Consider the following 23,564-nt stretch of genomic DNA (forward strand, 5'->3'; position numbering starts at 1 on the left):
CATATATTTAACAATTTGGCAATCTCCACATGAACGAATGTCATTCGTAAAAAATTGCGTCCATTTTAGTGTACTATCTAAGCTCTAAACTTGAAAATTTTATCGCATATGCCAATCATTATATCGTGTCAGCATATCATCAGATAAAAAGCATCATATGACGGCATTAGACACTGCAACTTATCACATCAATTACCAGAAGTATACATTTTATGATGAATATAAGAGAATTCAACCAAACATAAAGACAACTCAGCCACAACTTACAAAATTTTGGTCTGTGTCTTTAGATCCAAAGTACACCTCAGAAATACTCAGATTTATAAAGCAGAAATTCAGCGCCGATGACTATTTAAAACAAATCAAACGTATAAAAAAGGTTATGGATGATAGCAAACATTTCCATCTTGAAATATTAATTTGTCCAGTTCAGCATATGGAATCACATGTATTGATTGATATGTTAAAAAAGTGGCTGAATACACCTTCCGATTTTGAACTCACATTGACAACAGCATCTGTCCCTTTAAATAAGCCATATAGCAAGGAACTATGTATGTCATGGTCACAATTATATTGGCCACTAGTATGGAAGGGGAACCCTATGGTCCAAGAAATCCGAGAGAGTTATAAAAACTTCAAAAGGGGTACCGTTGAAAGGTATCTAAAGGAAGCGTGCAATTTATCAAACAGTTCAAGTGCCTCTTACCCAATTGCGACAATAATAGTTGACCCAATCAAGGATCAAGTAATGGCTTCTAGCGTAGACAAACGATCGGGCAAAGATCCGATGATTCATTCTGTGATGTCTTGCATTAACCAAATTGCCGACAATGAACGTAGGAGAAGGAAAAAGTTGGGTGATCATAAAGAAACTAACAATTATCTTTGTCTCAACTATGATGTATACACCACACATGAGCCGTGCACGATGTGTGCAATGGCACTTCTCCATTCTAGAATTGGGCGATTGTTTTTTATAAAGCCATCTTCAGTAACGGGAGCTATTGGCGAAAATAGCGGGTGCAAGTACATGATTCATCTTTCGTGCACTTTGAATTGGAAATATGAAGCATTTCAATACGTCGGAGATAGATTGCAGCCAAGTAAGTTAGACTCCTCCTTAAGTGTATAGAACTAGTAATATATCATTTTTTTCCTGTTAAATAATCCCTAACGTTTTCCAGCGCGTCTGTTAGCCTATTCAAATCATAGTTGTCCATGTCACTAGGCTCTTCCAAATCGATCTTTTTCGAGAGTTGCTTAAGATCTTTAATATCTGTTTGTGATTTCTGCTTGTAAATTTTCAATTCATGGTCTACCGATTGGTCCAATTCTATCATTGATGCAATCAACTTTGAAAGCTCGTCGGAACTCATTTCTACTGTTTCTCGAGAATCGTCAATGTTTGATTCAGGATCTTCAACAAATTCAACATTGTCGATGCTACTCCTCACAACTGCGACATGTCGCTTGAAAATCTCATCATTGATGATAGTTAGTAACCAAGTAACCGTCTCATCATCCACGTTATGGTGTGCTATTTTATTTAAAAGTGCATGAAACTGCTTTTTCGTTATCAATTGATATATGCTTTTTAGAAGGTAGCTTTTTAAGATTTCCTTGGACGTTAACTCGTCCCCTTCATCTTCTTTTCTTGACATTTTATTTATCACTTTTGGATTTTTTCTCAGTATTGAGAGGCATGCCTTCTCAATGATGTAGTACTCTGTAAATGGTAAAGAACCTCCTTTAAATCAGATTTGTCGTGTTTGTGCGTCGCGACTGAAGTCGTTCTTGTATAAACTCAGAAAAAGGACGGAAAAAAAAAACCTATGAAAAATATTGTCGATAGATACATACATACACCAACGCCATTTCGTATACTACCTTTTATCCGCCAACATATCATTTAGAAGATTGCACAAACTTCAAAAGTTATATATAAAAGATTACATACACAAATATGGAGCTTCTTCCGAAGGGTCAGAAAAACAGTGCAGAGGTCAGTTGGGAAGATCAACAGAAAATCAACGAATTTTCCACACACATCAGCAAAAAGGATATACTTACAGCAGAACTAGAAAAGCTTCAGACAGAAAAAGAGTACATCGATGACTTGTCTATGGAAATTGAGCTCATTGATGAGGATGATAATGTGGATTATAAAATAGGAGATACGTTTGTGCTGATTAAACAGAGTGAAGCCATGGAACGCCTTGAAAATCAAAATGGATACCTTGAGACGAAAATTACTGAACTAGAAACGCAAATCGAGGGTCTTGATTCAAAGTTAGGAGCTTTGAAGAAGCAATTATATGCAAAATTTGGCACGGCGATCAACTTAGAGCGTTAATCATCCACTTACAAGAACGCATTCGTTCGGTTAATTCAGAAATAGCAAACTATGTGTAATAACTTCTCTTTATAGAGAGAATGTCAAATAACTAGTTCAACATAATAATATACATGGAAAAGCTTAATTTAACTAATCAGCATTTCTCTGACTCTTGATTAATGAAATTTCAGTCCTGAGATTATCTGTCTGCTTTTTAAGATCTATTAATGAAGCCATGCTCTTCATAAGTTCTTCAAACTTATGGCAGACTCTCGCAGTTGGCATCGTTGGCCTTGCCGCAATCCCGACCTCATTCAACATCTCAAACACCTTATTCTGCACCATTGGTTTAAAGCTAGGAAGCTTCTGTGATCTTAGTATAACTCCCGGCTGTATTTTCTCTTCGTGTAGTGATATACCGTAAACATCCATTTGCTCTTGAGTCAACCGTGAACGTAGCAAATTGTGTATTTCCATTCCTTCGTTATCGTATGGCAGAGATGAACCTGAATGCGACTCCGGAGAGGTTGATTTCTTCTTTCTTCTTGATGTTTTGCGGTTAACTCGCTGCTGTGCCTCCTGTTGCTTAACCTGCATTAGTTGAGTATGTGGCAACGCACTAGGTCCCAATTCTGGAGGAACTGGAGTCTCTGTCTTGCGTTTCTTCGATTTATCAGCATTCATGAGCACATTGTATAAGTCTGTCAATCCTTGTGATGTCATATATTTCTGAACAGAGCTAGAAGCCTGCGGGAAATCCAATAATTGAAGTAACTGTGCTCTTTCTATGAGCATTTTCTTTGCTGCCAACTCGAATTTTCGAGCTTCCACAACTAATGATTCTTCCTCGGCAATCTCTGTTGGTGTCCTCTCAATAAGATGCTCAAGGTATGATCTTCGTTCGTATTCCTTGTTTTTGTTAAATGATTTGAGACTCCTTATTAATGCGGCATCCTTAATTTCATCCCCACTCTTTTCTAATATTACAGCCGACACCTTATACAATCTGTCTTTCAAATCTTCTATAGTCCTTCCTTGCAACTTATCACCATCTGAGTTTGCATTATTCTGCATCTTATCTGAAATTGTATTATCATGCTGTTTCATTTCTCGTGAGCTATCCTTTCCCTTTTCAAATATTTTCTCCTGAGCTTTGGTTCCATCATCTGAATCTTTTATATCTGTTTCCCCCTTACTTTCTGCTTTGAGTAATTGATCTTCTTCCCCTTTCTGTGCCGATAAACTACTATCTGTATCTACTTTGACCTGTTTCTTTTCATTTTCAGTTTTCCCTCCATCAGAAACTTTGGTCCGATCATTTTGCTTTTCATCCGCATGAGTATTTGTATCGTCATCTGTATTCTCTTTCCTTTCTACTTTCGTTTCTGCTTTCTTTTCTGCATTCGTTTCTGCATTCGTTTCTGCATTCGTTTCTGCTTCCTTTTCTGCTTCATCATCTTCCTTTGTATCTGACTCTTCTTTGGTCTTTATTTTTGAATCCTCTTCCGTCACATTAGAAGAAGCTTTATTTTCATTTACCGCATCAGAAGGTACGTTTGTTTCCGAATCAGCTGTTTTCTTTACTGGAATATACTCATAATTATCGGCAATCACCGCCCATCTTAAATCGTAAAGCTTCGCTATGTCAAAAAGATAACGAGTTTCGGAATAGTCCCAACCTTCGTCCAATCCTTTCAAATTCTCATCATAATAAGCTTTAGTGAAGTCTGGAATTGCAAGCTTGGTATTGTATTTCTCAAATCGATACTTGTTCTTCAAGTTATCAGATTCTGCTGACTCCTCTTTCTTTTCTGTAGTGCTTTTATTTAAAGTTAAATTGTCTTGACCACTTGTTGACTTGTCCGCTTCAGTAGATGTATTTTGAGATTTATTAACAGTAGTTTTGACCCAATGATGAAACTTCGGCCCGTTCTTCACTCCACTTCTTGGTGTAAATGCCTGCCATTCCCATTTCACTTCCTTGTTTAACTTCAGTTTTTCCTTGAATTTTATGGTGTTTCTTTTAACAGATACTGGCGGTAAGTTTGGACCAATAAGATTGAACAATTCCCGATTCATTTGGCCTGCCCTCTGGCGTTTGGCTGAATTAGCGGCATTTTCCTTCTGCTCAGATCTTTTTCTTTTGAGCTCATTTCCTTCCACCCGAGTTTTCTCGCTAATGTTTAAAACATCCAATATGTCAGAAGTCATTTTTGAATGCTCCGCGTTAGTCTTTTATTTTCCAACTATTAAATTTGTATATTTTGTATGTTATCAAAGAAATATGGTTCATAACTATGTGCGATGAATGAAGGCTAAACTGTAAAAAATGAATGGATCTGTATATGGTGTATGGATTTTATATTTGGGCGGCCTACCCGCTGATGCATCCTAAAATTTAAGTGCAAAGAAAATGCCTCCTTACATCAGTATATGATAGATCACAATCGCTGCTAATCCAGTCTTTTTTAAAGCTTCGTCTCTATTTCTCATCTGTAGGGTATCCAATTTCATTAAGGCAATTTTATAATTCTGTGTTCATACACCATTCTTTAACTATGAATCATAACATTGTTGGAAGGAGTCACACCAGAATCAGACCACCTAGAAAAGTTCTTTCGAGCTCAATTGATGTTGAAAAGTCATGGGATGTTTTGAGAAAAGCCGTAGAAGAGATTCAACAAAAGAATGCATCAAAATTATCTTTTGAGGAATTATACAGAAGGGCATATAATTTGGTTTTACACAAGCATGGAAAGTTTCTTTATGATCGAATAGAAAAGCAAATAAGAGATTACTTACGAGACACAGTACGTGTTAAACTCTTGGAAAAGCTGAAAGATACAGGCTCGGACGATCGGCAATTCCTTCTGGAGATAAATTCCCTTTGGGAGGATCACCTCTTAAGTATGAGGATGATTAGTGATGTTTTGATGTATTTGGATAGGGTTTATGCCAAGGAATCACACTTACCATTAATTTACGATGTCGGACTAAACGCTTTTAAAGATAGTGTTGTTAAATATAACGATCATGAGATCGGTAAGGAAGTTATAAGAATTGTCCTCGAGTTCCTTAATCAAAGTAGACATGGAATTATTGTTGATAAATTTGTTATTAAAGCCATTATTTACATGCTAGAATCTCTCACAGAAACGGTCAACATCGATGTATCCAAAGTCACTGGCTCTACATCATATGGGGAAAACTATTACCTTCATTATTTCGAACCTAAGCTTTTAATCTCCGGACATGAATATTTCCAATCAAAAGTGAAGGAATTAATTGATCAACATTCTGGAGTATTATACATCGAAAAGATAGTTCAGCTCATTCAGGAAGAAGAGGCCAGAATACAAATGTACCTTCCTGAAGCATCTGGTCCAAAAATGGTAGAGTTGATGGATAATGATCTTATAACGCAGAATCTCGAATTTATCATGATGCTTGAAACCGATGGTTTGAATTCCTGGATTGCCGATTCTAACTATACCGTCCTAGGCCAATTGTTCAAATTGATAAGTCGTGTTGATTCAGATCATGAAATGCTTAAAAGACGGCTTAGAGCAATTATTTTATCAAATGGTAATGAATTAAGTCAAAACGTAAAACAGAGTGTGGAAAGTACACTTGCCAAAAAGAGGGAGGAAGAAGAGAAAAGAAAACAAATAGCCAAGTCTCACGGTAAGAAGCTTGTCATTCGCCATAAATCTGGAAAAGAACAAACTACTCTATATGCTATAAAGTGGATTGAGAGTTTTTTGGAGCTCAAGAACAAATATGACGATATTTTGAGCAAATCGTTTGAAATGGACGTTGGTCTGAGTGAAGAGATTCAAGCAGGATTTTCTACCTTGATCAATACGAGCGAACGCTCAGAAGAATACCTTTCTCTATTTATTGACAATTGTATTAGGAAGTCTCTTAAAAATAAAGGTTCTGAAGAGATTGACCGTACATTAAATGACTGCATTTGTGTTTTCCGTTTTATTAAGGACAAAGATGTGTTTGAAAAATACAATAGAAATCATCTAGCAAAAAGATTGCTCCAGCAAAAGTCCTTATCAAATGAAATAGAAATGAACATGATTACAAAGTTTAAACAGGAGATTGGTTCTTCCTTTACCGCACGCCTAGAAGGTATGTTTAAAGACATTAAAATCTCTCAGGAGATGAGCTCTGAATTTAACAATAAATTCGCCAGACAGGGACCTAAAGAAACAGCAGTGGGATCAAAGATCCGTGCTGCAAATAACGACAGAAAGTTAGAGTTTGATTTTTCTATATTGACACCAAGTTTTTGGCCTATGCCTATAAATAAGACTATGGAAAATGTGATCTTACCTCCTGAACTTCAAGTATTGCAAGATAGCGGTCAAGAATTTTATGATACCAAGCATAAGGGTCGTAATCTCACATGGGCTCCAAACTTTGGAACTGTCGATATTCGGATGTATTACCCTGGTAAGAGTTATGAAGTCAATATGTCCACGTTGTCCGCTATTATAATTTTATCGTGTTTTAACAATGATGACTCCGATACAAAAGAGGTTTCATTTGAAAAGATATTGGAAGCCACTGGTATTCCTGAGCAGGAATTGAAGCGTCATCTTCAATCAATATCTGTCGCTTCAAGAACAAGACTATTAAAAAAGATTCCGATGTCCCGGGATATTCATGCCGGTGATCATTTTAAAATAAACAACCAGTTTAAATCACCACATACGAGAATCAAGGTTCTGACGGTTGCCTCTGCTTCGCATGTGGAAAATGATGTCGAACGTAATGGAACTTTGGAAGTGATAAGGAAATCTAGAATTGTGGAAACGCAGGCTGCGATAGTTCGTGTTATGAAGGCTAGGAGGGAGCTAAAGCATGAAGAATTGTTGAATGAAGTAATAAAACAGTTAATCAACCGTTTTAAGCCGCAGCCTTCGTTTATCAAGGAACAAATTGAGGACTTAATAGATAAGGAGTATCTTAAAAGAGACGAAGGCAATAGATCTGTTTATCAGTATCTAGCTTAGTCAGATATTGTTGGTGCTGCTTTCCCCGAATAGAATTTGGGAAAGCATCTTTCCATGGGGCCTTTTTTCCTCTGATTATTAAACCAAGAACTAGGATCCGAATCTGAAGACGGTAAATGATGAAAATGATAATATATATATGCATTTTTCATATATATAATTATATATGCGAATAATAGTTTATATTCAACCACGCAAGTCTAATCAACACGAGCCTCAGCCAAACTATGAAGAGTTCCGACATCATCATTCTTGTGCTTATCTTTCTTTGTTAATTTTTTGAGCTTGTGCTTGACAACCATAACAGGTGCAGGACTCTTGCGGATCATATAACTGGACAGGGAACCCATAAGAATACCTTTGATAGCTCTTTTGCCGCGTGATCCAACTATTACCAAAGTCGGCGATATTTCCTTTATCACGCAAACTATAAAATGACGCGGTATCGGATGGTGAGATGACTGTATTACGACATGCACCTGAAGTTTTGTGAGTTTTAAAAGCGAGAGAACGTCCTTTGTGATCTTGTTCACATTCTCTGCGCGTATTTTTTCCCTCTCTTGTTGAGTATGTCCGCATTTTATTGATGCACGTCTGGAAACTCGGCCATTTGTAGGCTCGATACCATTCAAGTGCATTGAGGAATACTGTTCATCCTCTATAACGTTCATTATATAAAGAACACAACCATCGACAAGAACTGTACCAATGCACCATTCCAAAGCATTACTGCTTTCATCAGAAAAATCCATGCATAGAATAAATGTTCTAGGACGTTGCTTTCCTGATTTTGCTACTATCTCAAAAAAGTTGCCCCTTGTAATTGTCCGGACGCTTCTTTGTGTTTCTGGGAAAGATTCAATGTCGGAGACTTTGATATTCTCGTTCAAAATCTTTGCCAACTCAGAGTCTATTTTTTCTTCAAAATCTCTCGTGTACGGTATGGCAAAGCCATCAGTTGGGTCTGAATCAGATGTGATCTTCTTCTTGTATTTTGCATATTCCTGTAATTTTTCCCTCCTTTTCGGATTCTGCCGATAGAACTTCTCCGGATCAACATGGATTCCAGATCCAGCTTCTTCTGCCGTTTTCATAACCTGCTTCATAAATGTTGTTGACACGTCTCTACCAATTGCACGGGCATTTGCCGCTGCCCTTTCGGCCGCCACTACTTCATCCAACTTTTCAGCTTGAATGGCATCTTTGACAAGTTTCCGATTGTGGATCTGTACCAATTCATCACGAGAGTTCATCTTTGCGGTGATACTAGGATTGGAATAAAGTGATGTTGCAACAGAAATAGATGCCGAATGACCACCGGCCGGAACTTTGCCGACTTTCGGAATTTTGATCGATATTGAAGGGCGTTGAGGCGAAGCTGCTTTCAAAGCGTTATAAGTGGAATAGTTTGGAAGAACATTCCCATCATCATCAAATTCAAATTCCGTATCTGTGTCACTGATCTGCTCCTCGTCGCTGCTTTCAGCCTCAAGTCGTAATTTATCTTCCTTTTCTTCCGTTTCATCATCTGTATATTCTTCGTCTTCAGTGTCCGAATGGTTTCTTTTCGTCTGAGTACGATTATCTTCACTTTTGCTTTCCGAATGATTGTTCAGTTTCTCATCTTCCTCCCCTTCGCTTGCACTACTCTCCTCGTAATAATCTTTCATCATTCTAAAAGAAGGATCTCGAGCCGTGATGGTAAATATTTGATCTTTTTCTGCTTCACTGGCTACACTCAAGGACCTACTAACCGCACCAGCCACAGATGGTGAGTTTCCTCTATTTCTCCTTCCATCTCTAGTAACACCTACCGAATTGAGCCTTTGACGTTCAAGGATCTGAGAGATGAGCCGTCGCTCCTCTTCCATTGCCCCTTCCAACGACATTTTTTGTTCTTAGAATTCAATTTTTCAATGTTTGTATCTGTTACTGTCTATATGCTCTCACCCCCTTTGCTTGTCTGAAATGTTTATTGACCTAGAAGAAGCTCAAAGAAATCAAATAAATAGTATAGAATAGATAAATATGTATGAGCCTCTTTCAGGTTACTTCCTTGGAACTGAGACTTCCTTTCGCTATTCAAGCTTCACTTCGATTCTATGACTGTATCCGAAGGGACCAAACAGTTCTCAGTATTAAAGGAAGAGCCAGCAAGTCAGTCCTGCAAAAAAAAAAATAAAAAATGGATAAAATCAAATAAACAAAAAATGAAATGGAGTACTAGTCGAAATTGTACGAAAACAGCAAGCGGGAAAAAAAAAAAGATGGAACTGAAACGGGTAATTACTTCGAAGTGTAATACGACATATCGTTATCTACAAGTACTAACCTGTTAGAAGTTGTTTGGCTTTCTTTAATCATAAATAGTCGAACATTTCTTAGATATTGCGAAGTATCTTAAAAAAAGCATATTCTTAAAATACATTTAGGGGCCCTTATTAAACAATCTAGCCAACCGCTTTAGCCGCTCGTTCACATAATGAAGAAAAATAAAATATAAATTGCCGACCTGTGACAGCACAGCCCGTCTGAAAATCTCAGTACTGTTACTCCAGTTAAGCACTAAAAATCAGTGTCTCGTTGATATTATACTGCAAGAGCAGGCGCTATTCTGTATGATTACAGCATTATACATTTCATAACCAGAACAAATTTATGAGTGGGTGTGTGATTTCAAAGAAGATTGGAGGGTTCTGTATTCAGCGGAGGTTCAATTCAGTTCTTGCTGGTGATTACCAACTCCGTACCACTAACACCTTAAAAAAGCCGAAGTTTGACTTGAACTATTATGAGAAGAAATATGATTTATTTAAAGATATTTGCAAACGCAGGGAAGTACCTTTCACAATGTCAGATGAGTATGTGGAATCACTAAAAAGACTAGAAAATCTAAAGCAAAAGATACTTTTCTCAAAGCAAGAATTGAATAAGTACAGAAAGACAATGAAGAAATTGATTGTAGAACAGAGGAAGGCTGTCACAAATTGCCAGTCAGAAATCAATTTGTTGAAGGGTAAGATTAAGAATATGAAGGAGCCTACAATTCAAATGCAAGAAGATGCCACAAATCTCGAAGATAAGTTAACTACCGAGGTGGCAAGACTTCCAAACTTGATCCATTCATCTGTCCAGTCAAAGCAAAAGCTTGTAAAATATTTGAACCCTACAAAGGATATTGTCGACTCGGGACTTGAAGATTTTCCTCTCAAAAGCAATAGTAAGTTTGACCACAAAAATATCATGGAGAAGTTGGGTCTTGTCGATTTTAAGGAAGCTACACGGGTTTCTGGAAGAGGCTGGTACTATTTAAAGGGAGATGCTGCGCTCTTAGAGGAAGCACTTGTTCAGTATGCATTGAAATGTGCCCGCAAGTTTGGATTCAAGATGATAATTCCTCCTTCCATTGTAAAGACCGAAATCACCAATGCATGCGGCTTTAGACCGAGAGATCAGAATAATGAAAAACAAGTGTACGAAATTGAAGCAGATGAGAACTCTGAAAGAAGTCTTTGCTTAACCGGCACAGCGGAAATTCCTCTTGCTGGCCTTATGTCAAGTCATACATTTAACGATACGGAACTTCCAATGAAATATGTTGGTGTATCTCGTAGTTATAGAGAGGAAGCAGGTGCAGCTGGAAGAGATACCAGGGGTCTTTACAGAGTTCATGAATTCACTAAAGTGGAACTGTTTGCTTGGACAAAAAATGAGGAGAGTACGTCCATGAAGATGTTTGATGAACTAGCCAATTTTCAAATGCACTTTATTGAAAGTCTTGGCTTAACCGCTAGAGTTCTTATTATGCCATTTAATGACTTGGGTGCGCCGGCCTACAAAAAAATTGATATTGAAGCACTTATGCCGGGAAGAGGTGCCTGGGGAGAACTCTCTTCTGTATCTAATTGTCTTGATTATCAGTCTAGACGCTTGACTACTCAATGGAGAAATCCTATCAACAATAAATTGGAGTACGTTCATACATTGAATGCAACTGCGTGTGCAGTTCCAAGAGTTATCCTAGCAATTGTTGAAAACTTTTACGATTCAACTTCCGGTACCATAGCCATTCCGGAGGTTTTGCGGCCTTACATGGATGATAAAACTGTGATCGGAAGACAATGAATCTGCTCCGTCGACCTTAGAGCCTGTATATAGTAAATTATAACAAATGTTTATGTACATAAATGCATATTTGAATTCTTCTCTTTGAGTATGCAAACGGTATTAAGCTTTGGATAGTAATTTGACGAATTTTTGCTCGTCATCATCACTCATGACAAGTAATGTTTTCATCACAGGGAGAAGCATGTCTCTCTGATCTTTATTTTCCAAGAATCCAAAAAGTACATTCCTTATGTAAATCGCCCTTTCATTGTCATCATTTTTAGTATTTTCACCAGTGATTTCATTATCTGCTGTAACTGATTGAGTCGTTGTATCATTGGATCTATCCATGGAACTTGAACTATTCATCGAGGCAGCACTTGAACGACGTCTAAATTGTTGAGACATTGATCGTAATTTCCGATTTAAAGCGATTAATTTCTGATTACTTTCATTATTTGCCCTTTGAAGGATCCTGTTCATATCCTCTAATTTTGCCATCTCTGCACTTTTTTCTGTCAATGCCTTTTGCAACGTATCAATCTTATCGCTGCTGTCATTTGTTAATGACACTTGCCCAGAGGAATAACTCTTTCTCATCTCGGAATTAGATATGGATTTGTGCAATTCCATACTTTTCTTCAAACGTGTGTTTTCTCGAACTAGTTCTGTATTCTGAGACTGTAATCCGTTAATCTGCTTTGTGGTTTTATCCTTCAATTGACTAAAATCTCGCTGAAGCAGCATGTGCGCGTCATCAACCTTCTCTTTCTGCTCTTTCAAGTCGGTCAACTGCTCATCCAAAAGTATATATTTATTATCTCTGTTCTGATCACCTTGTTTCAATAGTTTTCTCATAGTACTTGCGTCTCTCGTTCTCTCTTGTAGTAGGGTTCTTGTCTGAGACAACCGTTCTTCAAGGGTATCAATTCTATCTTCAAATTCTTTCTTATCAACTAACACCTCATCCAACCTCCGTTTCAAATTTTCAATTTTTGCCTGTCCACCTGTATTTATCTCCTTCAGGTTATCATATTTATCTTTCAACTCCTCCTTTTCTTTGACCAATTTATTGTTATCCGTGATGACCTTACTAAACTTCAATTTCATTTCCGTTCGTTGCTGCTTACTCTGTTCAAGATCACTAAGAAGTTTATTTTTACTGTTCACCAGTAATTTCTGCTCCTTTTGTAATGATGAATGCTGTAAACTTAATTTTGCTATCTTCCGTTGTCTCTCTTTGTCGACCTCTTCCAAATCACTAACCTGCCGATTTTTGCTCTCAGTCTCTTTCACAGCTATCTCCAATTTTGCAGCAAGATTTTTACTTTTAACCTCAGCTTCTTCCAGTTTCCCACTTTTATCTTGTAAATCATTCAAATGCTGGTGAAGTTCCTCATTATCCTTTAGCAATTTGTCTGCCTTCTTTTGGGTCGTGTTTATTCTTTCTAGTAACAGCGAATTCTCGGACTCTAATTTTTTATTCTCATTCGTAAACTTCTCATTCGCATCCATGATGCTTTGATATTTCGAACGTAAATTGTGGAGATCATTCTCAACCTTCTTGTTCTCCGTAAGCGAAGTTTCCAATTTCTTTGAAAGTGACTTCTTTGTCCGCTCATAATCCTTTAATGCCTCCGCATTTTGTACGCGTAGCATTTCTAATTCAGTTTTATTAAGTTCCAATTCCTCCCCCAAGGAGGATCCTTTCTCCAGTGTATCCTCTTCTGAAGTGGCATTTTTCCGTTCTCCCACTTTTTTTAATGCCGCCTCAAGTATGTTTATTTTTTTATTACAATCTTCTAGTGTATCCTTAAGATATTGGTTTTCACTCCTCAAGACAGATGCTGAATCTGAAGCTGACTTTTCAAGCTCAGGTATGTCCGTTTCCTGCGCTCTATCCACATAACTTTCTGATGGACTTTTTTTGGAACTCACGTTTTCAACTTTCTCTTTCAATGATGTTATAGTCTTCTGTAGTTCTGCATTTTCTTCGAAAGTTGATGATAATTTCTGATTTTCTGCAGAAAGCTTTTCCATCTTTGATTTGAAGCCTTTCGCCTCTTTCTGCAGATTAATGTTCTTGGCAGACACGATTTCTAACTTTTTTGCATAAATCTTCTTCTCCCTAGATGAGTCTGCAGACTTCTTCGCCTCCTCGCTCAAAGCCTTTTGTAGCACTTTCCCTTTAGAATCAAGACTGGAAAGATAATCAATGAACGAACTCACTTCACCTATACCGTCACACGGCGTGTTTTCTCTCAAAGCTTTCTCGAAGGCATTAACTATGCTCAATTTGGCTTTGTCTACCTTGTAGGCCTCATACAACCTTGGGTAAAGACGTTCGTATTTCTCGAATTTTTTGAGTTTTCGAACCACTGACTCTGGCAAATCAACTTCTGAAGTTACCGGTACTGATTCTTTACTTTCCTCTGTTGTGCCTTCATTTTTTCCCTCTTCTTCTTTTAGCTTCTTCCCAGATTTCTCAGATTTATCTTGCACTTGCGTTTTCGTTTTCGTCTTGGCTGTCTTATCATGCTCTTCGGTATGTATTGAAGTTCCAGACACTTTACCTATATTCTTAGTCTGTCCTTGTTTATCCAATTCTGCGGAAGCAACATCTTCTGGTTTAACAATGCTACTCACATTTGGAGTCTTTAATTTCATAATTCTTGCTGCTTCATCTTGTGTAACCTGCTTCTTTGGCATGGTCCTCGAAGATTTAACTTCATCGTTAATTCTAGATAACTCATCCGTTAAGTTCTTACCTAAATCGGTGAGCCTCGAAAACATCGTCGAATAGACCAATTAATGAAAATTTTAAATCACAACTAGGTGTTTGTGTGTTTATCTCATAATTGGGATTTGAATTTGTTGAATAAGCGCATATCTGAATGCATAAGATGTAGGTTTTAGATATCAACTTTCCGGGCACTTTCGCAGAGAGAGAAAAAAAAATGTTACTCAAAATGGGAAAGATATGAAAAATAAAATGTGAAGGTATTAGTTCTACTTTTTATTCACCTACAGTACTTTACAGTTCTTCCACTATTCTAACTCTATTATCAATTGTATCTCTAAGTTCAGGTGGCAAACGTTATTTCCGGATGGTAATATGTCGGACATGTCCAATAAGCCCGTCTTATATCCTTCCAAACCGAGCCTTGTTCGTTTTTATGTTGCAAAGCTTCCTTTGGTGGTTTTATATCGGTATATTTCACCCGGAGACCATAATCTGCCAAATCAAGCTCAACAACCTTCTTGTACACATCATAACACACGAGTCTGTCGGCACCGAGTCCATTGAAGAAAGAAAATGTACCTGTCATCTTCAACATTCCCACCACGAGATCGAAAAGCTCTAACATGTCTTGATAATGCTCGCTGTATGTGTCATAATATATGCCATCAAAGAATACACCCTGACCTAAAAGTGGAGGTAGCGTGTCTTGCCATTTTCCTTTTAAAACAACAACATTCTCTCTGTCCATCCATCCATCTTCTTTCATCTTTTTAAGGACATCTGGATGGGCTTCACAAATATAATGCTTCGTCGGCTTCTTTTCTGCAATCATTGAATCTATAATTCCCATTCCGAATCCAATATTGAGTACATTGACATCATCTGGGTCCTCGATCGACTTGAATAAGGAGTCACATCCTGCCTTCATTAATTTCTCTTCCCAATCCATCATAACCCCATCTTTCCTGCTATCGGTAACTAATGCACCTTCCTTGTATGTTAGTTTCGTATTCAAATACGTGTTTAGGTCCTTTGATGGATCTTCCAATTTCTGTGTTTTCTTTCTTGCATCTTCTTTCTGTCTGACCTGCTCCTTCTCCATATCCTGGATTGTTTCGGATTGCACTAGCTCTGGAATCTCATTTATATCGTCATCAGCCACTTTCCCTGTCACAGCTCCATTTTTCACAACTTTTTCCCCTAAAAACTCTATATTGTTCTGTTCTAACTTTCTAAAAACAATTTCCGCCCTTACACCAGCATCGACGATCCTCTCCCAATAAGATGTTCCATAAAGACCTCTTCGTTCAAGAACGCAGCCGGGAGTTTCATTATTCTTGTTAGTTAAACACCATCCTGCTCCATTCATGAATAATTCGTCAATCATAGCTAGAATTGCACTTTCCTCCTCCAAAGTGGCATCAGACGGTATTGACTCGCATATTATATGTAATGGTGTAGTTGTAGACGTTTGTACAGTCTCTTGTTCACCCTTCTGTTCTGCTTCTGCATCCTCTAATGTGTATGTTGATGGAATTCCTTTCTTAAGCAAGGCTTTCAGTTTTGGCAAGTATTCATCCTTAGTGATAGGTCTTTCCTTAAGATAACAAAGCTCATGAAGCTGAGACATGATCCATAAACTTGTTTATATGTTTTATTTGGGTATACAAGAAGATAAAGTCCGTTTTCGTCGTATATTCGACTCTTAAAATCTGTATGCATCATTACTGAAAATCTGCATGATCTCAGTTTTTCAAATTTTTACATTTATGGATCCTTTTTTTCTTTCCTTTTTTTTTACAGCTAGAAATAAGGACTTCCTTCCTGGCAACTAATAAAATATTAAGTGTACATATTTCTAACGGTGTCAGTACATAATTATACGATATTCTCCTGGATTCTGGAATTTCCTTCATTCGATCCAATGATACTTGCCAAGTATCTCAATGAACTTTCCCGCAACTGCTGAGAGTACAAGTTATCATAATCAAGAGCAGTGTTCCCTTCGAAATTTAATGATTCCCTATCTTCCGATAGGGTTCTATCTCCAATTTTAATATTCCCAGCCAATATTTCACCAATGTATGCGTAAGAATCATCACTAATCAAATCGCACAAGCTCACAGTAGACTCTTCTGATGGGAATTTCCGTGATTTGGTTGCTTTTTTCTTCCGTGAAACATTATCATCATCATCCTTGTGATAATTTAGACCACCATCTCGGGAAATGTCAACCGATGCCAAATAATCGTGAGAATAACTGTTGTTACTGTTGTCAAAAGAATTGTTGGTATCTCTAGCTTCCGATATGCCGCCCGTATTTCCTAGTATAGTTTCCATTCCCACATCCGACCATCCCAATTGCTTCAAGGTGCTGAAATCGGTAAATGTATTTGAGCTATCGGCATCGCTGGTAGATTTCAGGTGTAAATCTGGGTAAGCATCCGTATTTTTATCAGCAATACCATTTGCAGGTGAGAATGATGTACTTTTAATCTTCACTGTGGCAGTACTGATTGGTGATGAGCTGACTTTAACTGGTTCTCTGGTAATTGCAGTACCGTTCACCGTGCTATTATCTGAATCAGTGGTGTCATGAAAAATCATATCGTCCTCAGGAGGATAAGGACTCTTTGCAACTTCTACCTCTGAAGATTCCTCGGTAGACAAAGTGCTAGAACTACTTTCGTCTGATATTGTACCACCATCGGTTGAGGCATCTGCACTTGATAGTCGAATCCAGTTGGCACCCTTCTTCCTCCTTTTCTGCTGTTCACTTAGTTTACTCAATTTGGCACAGACACTTGGGGAGTACATTATGGAGCTTTTAGACAACGTGTTTGTACGAGAATCCGGAATCGCGGCTATTCCATTTTCCTTCACTGTTTCCTCTTGGGTCTTCACTGTCTTCTTAAACCTATCATAGAAAGAGTCCGAAGACTTAATTCCAGTTTGCGTTGGTTCCTTCACTGCTTCAGGCGGATTGTCAGCTTTTGAGTTCGCGTTGTTTATCAGCTCACCGTTCTTGAAGCTTAAAGTTTTACTCTTCTCATCAGCTATCGGTTGAATGTCCTCTTTCCCTTGGGAACGACGAACTTCAGCCCAGGATTTAACTCTATCCCCTTCCTTAGTCTGCTTGCCATTCGTTTGCTTTGGCTCGTTTTCTTCTTTTATTTTTATTGCATTATCATTGTGCTTCTTTAGTTCCTTGTGAATGTGTATTGAAGAGTCAACACGATGAATCTTGGAGGATCTCCGGTTCAACGACCCACTATCCTTCATTATAAAGGCAGCTGGGCTCTTCGAGGTTGGTCTGCTTCTTGGTGAAGTTTGAGCTAAATGGTTGTTTGTATTAATATTGGTATTTTGTACATTAGCGTTTCCGTCTGGTCTCCTACCTGAGTTTCCATGCTCATCCAATGGAGTTAATCCATTAAGTTGTTTCTCTGCATGTAGAATTTCATTACCCTGCGAATCCTTCTGAACCGCTGACTTGGCAATTTCATTCTCATTATAGGAACTGCGTGGTCTAATTGGTTTTGCTGTGTAGTCTTGTCTTCTTACAGGCAGCGAGTATGGCCTCGTTTTAGGAAGTGGAGGCAGATCAGAAGGTATAATACACTTATTCTGTTTATTAGTTTTAGGTTGTTCAGGTGGAGGCAGTTTTGGTTTCCACGTGCCATTGGTTATGGGGTGATTTATCTGTTTCTCTGATTCTAGGTTTGACGCACTTTTCACTTCAAGCACTGTTGGCAAAGGCTTGTTCATACTTTTCTTGTTTTTTCCAACAGAATTCAAATTACTAATACTCTCGGTCTTATTGCCTTGCGCTTTATTACTATCTGGCTTTTTATCCTTTGACTTTTTCATCAGGTTAAAGATGTGCTTTAAAAATCTCCATCTGAAGCGCTTTTTCCTCTGTGCACGTTTAGTTTGCGACATTTTGGAATTCCTAACTTTATTACTTTGGTCTTCTTTGCTAGCGAATTGCTCAATTGTGGTAATAACCTTATCGCTAGAAAATTTCTGCAGCCTGGTTCTTTCTGTTTTCTCCAATTTTGCCTTCCTGTTATCCCATTCCTCTTTGGAGATTTCAAGAATGTTGATAATTGACGAAACAAGATACTCTTCCCCGGAAAGAAGAACATTTCGAAGAAGAGGATCTCGTATTGACAGATAACCCGGAATCATAGAATCAATCTGTTGGGCAAGCTGCTCTGTTAACTCATCAGTAGGAACTGTATGTTTGAACTTTGGATCCAAAATTGTCATCCCTTCCATAGAGATGTGGTCTGAATCAGCAAAGTTCAAGGAAATAAGGCCAAAAAGATGATTTCTGTTCAATGCTGACGTATCCAGTTCTGAGTTCAGTGTTATTAGAATAGGAGCCTTTGATTTCTCATCCCTATAACTCTGACTTTCATGCGCCGTGTAATATATCACATTATTATCAACTGTATTCTTGAATAAATGGAACGCTTCCGATTTACCCAGAATTTTGGCCCTAATGATTACATCAGAAATAGTTTTTCCAGATTGTCTGTCAATTCTGAAATGTGCAACAAAGTTGTCACCAAAAAGCTTAATGTACGATGCACCATCATAGACGTAATATGATGACACAATATTATCAACACGGATGCAAGAAGTAACCTCCAGCTTTGGTAATGCCGAAGGAATCACCTCGTTCACAATTGCATGCATTAAAATGTCTGAGGCAAGTGGCCAACTAATCCTTGTACTGTTTGGATCTTTTTTCAGACGCTCTTCATTCCAACACCTAAGGTAATATGACTCGTCTGTTATTTTAAACACAACAAGAAAGTCATTGAAAACTCCAAGAACAGCTTTATTTCTCACATCACTTGAGATCATATCAGTGACATCAAATATACCAACAACACGCCTTGTGAGCCAGCCATTTTTAAGGTCTTCCGGCCATTGCTTGGCAAAGTCGGCCAAGATTCTTCCCTTTTCGTCAAACATGTGTTCATCATACGACCGGAGTTCATCACTTGCAAAAGACATTATAGTTTCGTTGCATACTCCATACAACCTAGCAACCTGCTTTCTTTCATCGTCTCTACATTCTGACCAATCCTTCGTCCTAAGCAATTTCTGCAATAGAAGTTGAATTTTTGCCAAATTTGATGATGAAAGTCTAACAAGCTTCTGAGATGTGTCAATATCAAAGCTTAAAAGCTCACTTTTGTTAATTTGTTCAAGGGTAAGCGATAACTGAGCATACTCCTGTGTGAAAAGCTTTGTTGCAGCCTTGTTTCTCATACATGCTTTGTAAAAATAAGGTATTGTTGTACCGCATGCTTTTAGAACTTCAAATGCTCCATATGGTTCGGCAGCTTTCAACATGTCCAAAAATATACAATTAATCCGTGTAACTTCATCAATTGTGGGCGGAAAAGCATGATTGAGCCTGTTAGTTGTGTATCCACTGATATCTCCATTAAGAACCTTGACTCTGAGAGGTACAACCTGTTTTTGCATAAACTCGACTAAATGAACTGTAAACTCAGTTTGCTCGTTGATAAGCTGTTCGTATATCTCCTTCACCGATTGTTTTTCTTTTTTGACTTCCGATAAATTCATACCCGGTTGCTTATAACAGTCCTCGGTTGCCTCAGGACAGTATTCCACAAATGAGTCAAATAAATACTCCAGCTGGTCCCCAAGCAGAAAAGCTAGAACGTTGTTTTTATCCATCAAATCTTCATCTGTAACATCATTCTCGTACACAACATCCACGATGTGAGATTCCGATTTCAAGCAATCCCTTCCATAACCCATACTCAATAGATATTTGCCGATACTACTTGCAGATCTTGAGCTTATTGGCATCATTCTGCTAGCCAAGTCTCCAGCCATAGTTTCATCCCAGTCAAAACTTAGAGGAAGATCAGCCTGCCTTAATAGCGATATTACAACACCGTGATCAAGAGAGGCGTAAGCCCTAAGCAAAGACACAGCCAGGCATTTCCTGACCCTACTGTTTTGAAGTTCTTCAGTTCTCAAATTTTCCACTGCTGGATAGTATTTGGAAGATTTGGAGTAATTAATCCCCTTAAAAAAGCTTTGTCCGTGCTTTGATATAATGAGACAGCTGAGCTTCTCGCCTGAGTCTGGGTATCTAAAAATTATTGCAATTACTTCACCAAAAAGCGAGTCGTGCCCTTTAAAATAGGCAGCATCACTAACAACAGACTTCCAAAGTTCCTCACTAGTGAGCTCATCTGTTTTGCCAATAAAATAGTGGCTACTAGACTTTCTGAATTCCTCTTCCTTGTTGATATCGGTAGTTTGCAATAACTTCGAAAGGTAGGAGCGATTGGTTTGTGTTTTTTCTACCACTATTGTGCTGTTTGAGTCTTCATTGGCCGACGTGTTTTCTGTTTTCACATTGATATCATCATCATCAGAGGCCAAATAATTATGAACGGATGGATTTTCATCGCTTGCCTTGTTGTCAATATAAACACTGGAGCTTTTCCGAATTTCGGTTGAGACTGACATATCTAGTGTGAGACAATCTAACACTGTAAACACAACAAATGAAATTCAAGCACTTGTAATCTTAACGCTCTATTTTCTTCCTGTTGACACCTAGTGATTGATAAATCCTTGTCTGTACTTTTGCAAATGATACAAGGTTCAAAACTTCTCCTTATACAAAAAGAAGAAGAAAAAAAAATTTAGCAGTGAGGTTGTCATAGTTTCAGATCAAACTTTCCTCCTTCTGCATAAGTACTGATCTATTTACCTTTTTATTCATTGATTTTTTTTTTCTTTCTTTCAGCGAAGAAAGAAAATAAATAAAGCCATAAACATTGAAATTTTTTTGGCATTACGCAAGACGCAAAGTGGCGCGCAACGCAATCACTGCTGCAATCGGTTTTCGCCTGACGCGTCTTTATATGTGTACAGATGCATCAACGCTAATTTTCTCTTTCTGTAGCCAGCATACAATTTTCCCCTCCCTGACCCGGATTTCGCAATGTTATGGGGGAGCCAATAGTATTTGTCGCTGAAATAGCAAGCAATATCTATCTTAATTTTCAGGCTTAATAAGAAGCACACAGTAATTGGATTTGCTATTCTTGGTGAATCTTGTATTTCTGTTAATGGTATAAATATGACCGATCCACAGATGCAGTGTGTAAGCTCGTGCAACACTTTGTAATGTTATTACACTCCTTATCACTTTATGATTTGTAATTGTACCTCCAAATTTACTCGAATCACTCAAAATGACAAAATCCGTTGCAGTAAGTACAAGCATCTAACACAATTACAATATTTCACCGAATGGTCTACTCACCAAAGCAATATCCTAGATAATCATCTACACGATGTATGGTCATGTCGGTAAGCTTGCTGAATCTATTAAGGCTGGTGTGGAATCCCAAAATGTTTCTGTCAAGATATTCCAAGTAGCCGAAACTTTACCGGATGGGGTGCTTCAAAAAATGCATGCGGCACCTAAGCCAGATTACGCTACAGCAACCATTGACACTTTAAAGGAATATGACGCTTTCCTCTTTGGTATCCCTACTCGATTTGGAAATTTTCCAGCCCAATGGAAGACATTTTGGGATAGAACCGGGGGTCTTTGGGCTTCTGGTGGTTTATATCACAAACCTTTCGGTGTTTTTGTCTCGACTGGTACTGGTGGAGGTACCGAATCGACCGTTATGAACAGTCTCTCGAGTTTTGTTCATCACTCAATGGTTTTTGTTCCCTTGGGATATGCTAAAACTTTCCCAGAGATGAATAATTTGGACGAAGTTCGTTCTGGTTCTCCATGGGGTGCCTCAACGATGTCTGGCCCAGATGGCTCTAGACAACCCACTCCTTTGGAATTAAAGGTTGCAAAGATCCAAGGTACAGAGTTTGCCAAGTATCTTAAATCTTGAGTCTGCGTCGTTGTCGAAATTTCGGAAGCTTTTGATTTTGTTCTACTCATTAATTTATTTAAGTGTATTGTTCCTTTGCTTCATTTTGATCATAGTTATAAATAAAATATTGCTTTCATTTTGTATGCTGCCACCCCGTGTGAGTTGAAAGGCTATGAAATGTATGTGATCACCCTTATCGCCACGATTGACAAATAGTAATGGCATCACTTTTTTCTTACAAAAGACGAAGGATGGCTCCTGTATGCGTTATAGTTAACACTTTTCCATGTTTCAATATAGTATTCGATATTTATTTTGCTGTACAAACATATGAATAGCTGCGCAGACATATGAGAAAATATCTTCTTCTTATACTTGGGGCTCTCCATGTATCACAGACACTATTGTTACAGCTTCTTCTTTACGTAGAGCTTTATTGCTCTACGTAAATTTTGCTTCGACATTATCTCATAAAGTGAGATGTTGCATTGTACAAGTTAATAGTACTATATTTAATGCAGCATTCGATGTTTATTGTAGTACATAAGATATGTTTGTAGTTATGCACACAAGAAAATATTTTTGCTTTACATGGTGGCTGATATGCTACATTATCCGGATGCTTAAATAATAGGGTACTTGCTATTGGAAATTCCTTTCTGTACAACTTTGACAGGTAAATCGTATTAGATTCCCTGTTGCATAGAGAGAAGATACCTAATTATATATATTTCTATATATTTCTATATATTTCTATATATCTCAAATTCTATTTAATACCATAATAAAACTGACCGCACCACCTTAAACGTTTTAATTTTTATATTGTAAATGGATGAGCCTGTTTCGATGTGACGGTACAATTTTTGGGCTGACAACAGACTATTTTGTAACATTTTTTACAATTTCCTGTTCGGGTCGATTCCTCTTTTTCTGGCAGGACTGCGGCTTCTTCTCTGAAGGCAAACAAAATTATTAGTGGATGATCTCAAATCAAAATATCAATCTGAATACAACTTCAAAAGTTGTAATATAGGATCATATACTTCATATCCTTCTTCTTCAGAATTTATATCTTGAGATATTGGTTCGGGTGGAAGGATAGAATTATGTCTATTGGCCCGTAAATAAGACAATGCATTCAAGAAATACTCTTTTAAGTTGTCTCCATATGAATATATCTCTTCCCCATCAAATTCAAATGTCTCAATTAAAAAATTGCTGCTCCCTGTATAATCATAAAAGAACAATAAATTGTTTATTCGTTCTTCCGGTGTGGGAGAAAGAAGATTATCAAGAGCGATTGGTATGGTCATATTCCTTTTTTTGGAAAAACACATATGGACTTTACGAGTCCATCTTCCAAATTTCATATTTAATTAAATATATATTAACTGATTTATAAGAGACTACAAAACATATAGACGGATAAAAGGTAT

At 37.7% G+C, this 23,564-nt stretch overlaps 10 protein-coding genes across 10 annotated transcripts; 4 read left to right on the top strand and 6 right to left on the bottom strand.

Annotated features, from left to right (window-relative positions):
- Positions 1 to 1,148: 1,148 nt before the first annotated feature.
- On the bottom strand, positions 1,149 to 1,664 carry BRETT_004155 (uncharacterized protein; the record flags this gene model as incomplete). Its single annotated transcript, XM_041282651.1, has 1 exon — positions 1,149 to 1,664. The coding sequence occupies one exon, from the start codon at positions 1,662 to 1,664 to the stop codon at positions 1,149 to 1,151; it is 516 nt and encodes a 171-aa protein (XP_041135427.1).
- A 302-nt stretch (positions 1,665 to 1,966) lies between these two features.
- On the top strand, positions 1,967 to 2,356 carry BRETT_004156 (uncharacterized protein; the record flags this gene model as incomplete). Its single annotated transcript, XM_041282652.1, has 1 exon — positions 1,967 to 2,356. The coding sequence occupies one exon, from the start codon at positions 1,967 to 1,969 to the stop codon at positions 2,354 to 2,356; it is 390 nt and encodes a 129-aa protein (XP_041135428.1).
- A 132-nt stretch (positions 2,357 to 2,488) lies between these two features.
- Positions 2,489 to 4,549, bottom strand: BRETT_004157 (uncharacterized protein; the record flags this gene model as incomplete). Its single annotated transcript, XM_041282653.1, has 1 exon — positions 2,489 to 4,549. One exon carries the CDS (start codon positions 4,547 to 4,549, stop codon positions 2,489 to 2,491), a length of 2,061 nt encoding a protein of 686 aa, XP_041135429.1.
- A 347-nt stretch (positions 4,550 to 4,896) lies between these two features.
- BRETT_004158 (uncharacterized protein) lies at positions 4,897 to 7,365 on the top strand (the record flags this gene model as incomplete). The annotated part of the gene is made up of 1 exon (XM_041282654.1): positions 4,897 to 7,365. The coding sequence occupies one exon, from the start codon at positions 4,897 to 4,899 to the stop codon at positions 7,363 to 7,365; it is 2,469 nt and encodes an 822-aa protein (XP_041135430.1).
- Positions 7,366 to 7,565: 200 nt separating this feature from the next.
- Positions 7,566 to 9,254, bottom strand: BRETT_004159 (uncharacterized protein; the record flags this gene model as incomplete). The annotated part of the gene is made up of 1 exon (XM_041282655.1): positions 7,566 to 9,254. The coding sequence occupies one exon, from the start codon at positions 9,252 to 9,254 to the stop codon at positions 7,566 to 7,568; it is 1,689 nt and encodes a 562-aa protein (XP_041135431.1).
- Positions 9,255 to 10,023: 769 nt separating this feature from the next.
- Positions 10,024 to 11,490, top strand: BRETT_004160 (uncharacterized protein; the record flags this gene model as incomplete). The annotated part of the gene is made up of 1 exon (XM_041282656.1): positions 10,024 to 11,490. One exon carries the CDS (start codon positions 10,024 to 10,026, stop codon positions 11,488 to 11,490), a length of 1,467 nt encoding a protein of 488 aa, XP_041135432.1.
- Positions 11,491 to 11,592: 102 nt separating this feature from the next.
- Positions 11,593 to 14,265, bottom strand: BRETT_004161 (uncharacterized protein; the record flags this gene model as incomplete). Its single annotated transcript, XM_041282657.1, has 1 exon — positions 11,593 to 14,265. One exon carries the CDS (start codon positions 14,263 to 14,265, stop codon positions 11,593 to 11,595), a length of 2,673 nt encoding a protein of 890 aa, XP_041135433.1.
- Positions 14,266 to 14,555: 290 nt separating this feature from the next.
- Positions 14,556 to 15,845, bottom strand: BRETT_004162 (uncharacterized protein; the record flags this gene model as incomplete). The annotated part of the gene is made up of 1 exon (XM_041282658.1): positions 14,556 to 15,845. The coding sequence occupies one exon, from the start codon at positions 15,843 to 15,845 to the stop codon at positions 14,556 to 14,558; it is 1,290 nt and encodes a 429-aa protein (XP_041135434.1).
- A 248-nt stretch (positions 15,846 to 16,093) lies between these two features.
- On the bottom strand, positions 16,094 to 20,743 carry BRETT_004163 (uncharacterized protein; the record flags this gene model as incomplete). Its single annotated transcript, XM_041282659.1, has 1 exon — positions 16,094 to 20,743. One exon carries the CDS (start codon positions 20,741 to 20,743, stop codon positions 16,094 to 16,096), a length of 4,650 nt encoding a protein of 1,549 aa, XP_041135435.1.
- Positions 20,744 to 21,579: 836 nt separating this feature from the next.
- On the top strand, positions 21,580 to 22,143 carry PST2_2 (flavodoxin-like fold protein; the record flags this gene model as incomplete). The annotated part of the gene is made up of 1 exon (XM_041282660.1): positions 21,580 to 22,143. The coding sequence occupies one exon, from the start codon at positions 21,580 to 21,582 to the stop codon at positions 22,141 to 22,143; it is 564 nt and encodes a 187-aa protein (XP_041135436.1).
- Between the last annotated feature and the right edge of the window lie 1,421 nt (positions 22,144 to 23,564).

Source organism: Brettanomyces bruxellensis, chromosome 5, assembly GCF_011074885.1.
Source record: "Brettanomyces bruxellensis chromosome 5, complete sequence".
NCBI classification, from domain to species: domain Eukaryota; kingdom Fungi; phylum Ascomycota; class Pichiomycetes; order Pichiales; family Pichiaceae; genus Brettanomyces; species Brettanomyces bruxellensis.